This window comes from Trifolium pratense, linkage group LG6, assembly GCF_020283565.1.
Source record: "Trifolium pratense cultivar HEN17-A07 linkage group LG6, ARS_RC_1.1, whole genome shotgun sequence".
Taxonomy (NCBI): domain Eukaryota; kingdom Viridiplantae; phylum Streptophyta; class Magnoliopsida; order Fabales; family Fabaceae; genus Trifolium; species Trifolium pratense.
The window spans coordinates 2,326,804-2,328,769 of NC_060064.1; the positions used below are offsets into that span (position 1 = coordinate 2,326,804).

Sequence of the window (1,966 nt, forward strand, 5' to 3'; positions counted from 1 at the left end):
TAAGATAATATGGGTTAAATTGGAATAAAAATTAATAAGTTATAAACTAATTGAATTAGCTTATCAAAATAAAGTGTACGTTACTATAATTTTGTATTCTATATATATTTTGGTTCAAGGTAGGATCTTGTGAAGACTCTAACAATAATGATATGCATGATTTAACAGTTATAGTATTTTTTTTATTCGAACAGAAATTGTGAATTTTTTATATAGTTTGGTTTTATTTTTTAATAGAAATTTTATAGATTATAGATTATTTTTTTTTATGGATATACATGTTGTATTAGTAAATCCCACGCATGCGCGCACGCACGCGCGCACGCACGCGCACGCGCGCACACACACACACAGATATATATATATATATATATATATATTAATATATTGTTTGTTGTTTAACTAAATTTCAATGAATTTTTTTCTCCGGTAGTGCCTAAAAATTTTAGCCACACCAGTTATTTGTGTCTGGGTCCGCCCTGGTCTCTATGACAATACTTTTGAGTGCCTCAATTGGTGCCTTCTTTTCCTTTTTAATATCTTTTTCACCGCGATTCCTATAAATTGCATACACCACCATCTGAAGTAATCCCAGTCCAAAACCCAACACATTTGGGAGCTACACATTGATTAATCATTCACCATGCATGAAAAAAAAAAAAACTTAATTAGTAACATATATTCATCAAATAATATAACTAGTCATCTAGTCCAAAATCAATTCATCTTTTTGTTTGTACAACACAAACTACTAAAAATAATCAAATTATCGAAATAAATTTAGCGGACTAAAACGTGAAATCTGTTTCTAAATTTTCCACTAAATTAATTTAGTGACAAAAATTTCATATTTTTCATATTTTCCACTAAATTCGTGGCTAATTTATTTTTTCTTCTTGTATAATAACACTTACAGCAATGCATATGTCCTTGAGGAAGAGACCATATCCAAACCACATTGTAGCACTCAATGTGAGAGTGAATGACAAATTGAAAGGCATAAACTCAACACTCTTTGTACGAACAACTTGTGCCTACATATAAAGTTCAAGGTAAAAAATATTAGATTCATGAAGTTCATAAACTACGCACTATAGCGTGTATACTTATTTGAGTAGCGATTTTTTCAATTCATATTCATGTGTACGTACCACAATGCTTAGTTGTGCCGCAAAGACACTAACTGAAAGGGAAACACAAATCCATCCAAGAACTTGGACACGGAGTAGTGAATCATGCACGGCATAGTTTGTGACTAAGAGGATCAAAGCAAAGGATCCCACATTCATTGCCGAAAGTAACTTGAAAGTTAAGTTCTACATTCAATATTTAACAAACACATTAGCATTTTAATTTGTATCAAAATTAATTTATTATGGAATGGAAATTAATGTTCAATAATTAAATTTGCAAATGAATACCCTTGCATCCCTTGGCGCGTAAATGATGTACAATATGATGTAGATGGTCTCTACAACGCATCCAAATGAGGGTTTTAGTTATTATACATAAGTGTAATCCTTATGCATGGTACATAAGTCAATAACATCCATTAGATTGAGTATCCACATGTAATAATCCTAGCCAATCTCATCTCACACACTCACACCTAATCTCACACCCCCCAAATTTCTCACGTACCCCCCAAATTACTCGCGCACCCCCAAATTTCTCGTGCACCCCCCCAAATTTCTCATGCACCCCCAATTTCTCGCGCACCCCCAAATTTCTAGCGCACCCCCCAAAATTTTTCACGCACCCCCAGATGACTTGTGCGCCCAATTTTTTTTTAACCCCCATATTTCAAGCCTAAACCATTTTCCTGTGGAAATGGTTTCAAAAATATACACTCCAAAACCATTAAGTGCATAAGATGGTTTTGAAGTACAACCTATAATTAGAATCATAATTGTTTTTTTTTTGGTACAATTATAATCATTATTTAAAACCAGTTAAATGGTTTCAG

General features: G+C 32.8%; 1 protein-coding gene across 1 annotated transcript; it reads right to left on the reverse strand.

The window, feature by feature from the left end:
* Window positions 1-445: 445 nt before the first annotated feature.
* On the reverse strand, window positions 446-1,496 carry LOC123889031 (bidirectional sugar transporter N3-like; the record flags this gene model as incomplete). The annotated part of the gene is made up of 4 exons (XM_045938205.1): window positions 446-619; window positions 915-1,034; window positions 1,152-1,316; window positions 1,422-1,496. Coding segments are annotated over 4 exons (534 nt in total), but the record flags the coding sequence as incomplete, so codon positions are not given.
* Between the last annotated feature and the right edge of the window lie 470 nt (window positions 1,497-1,966).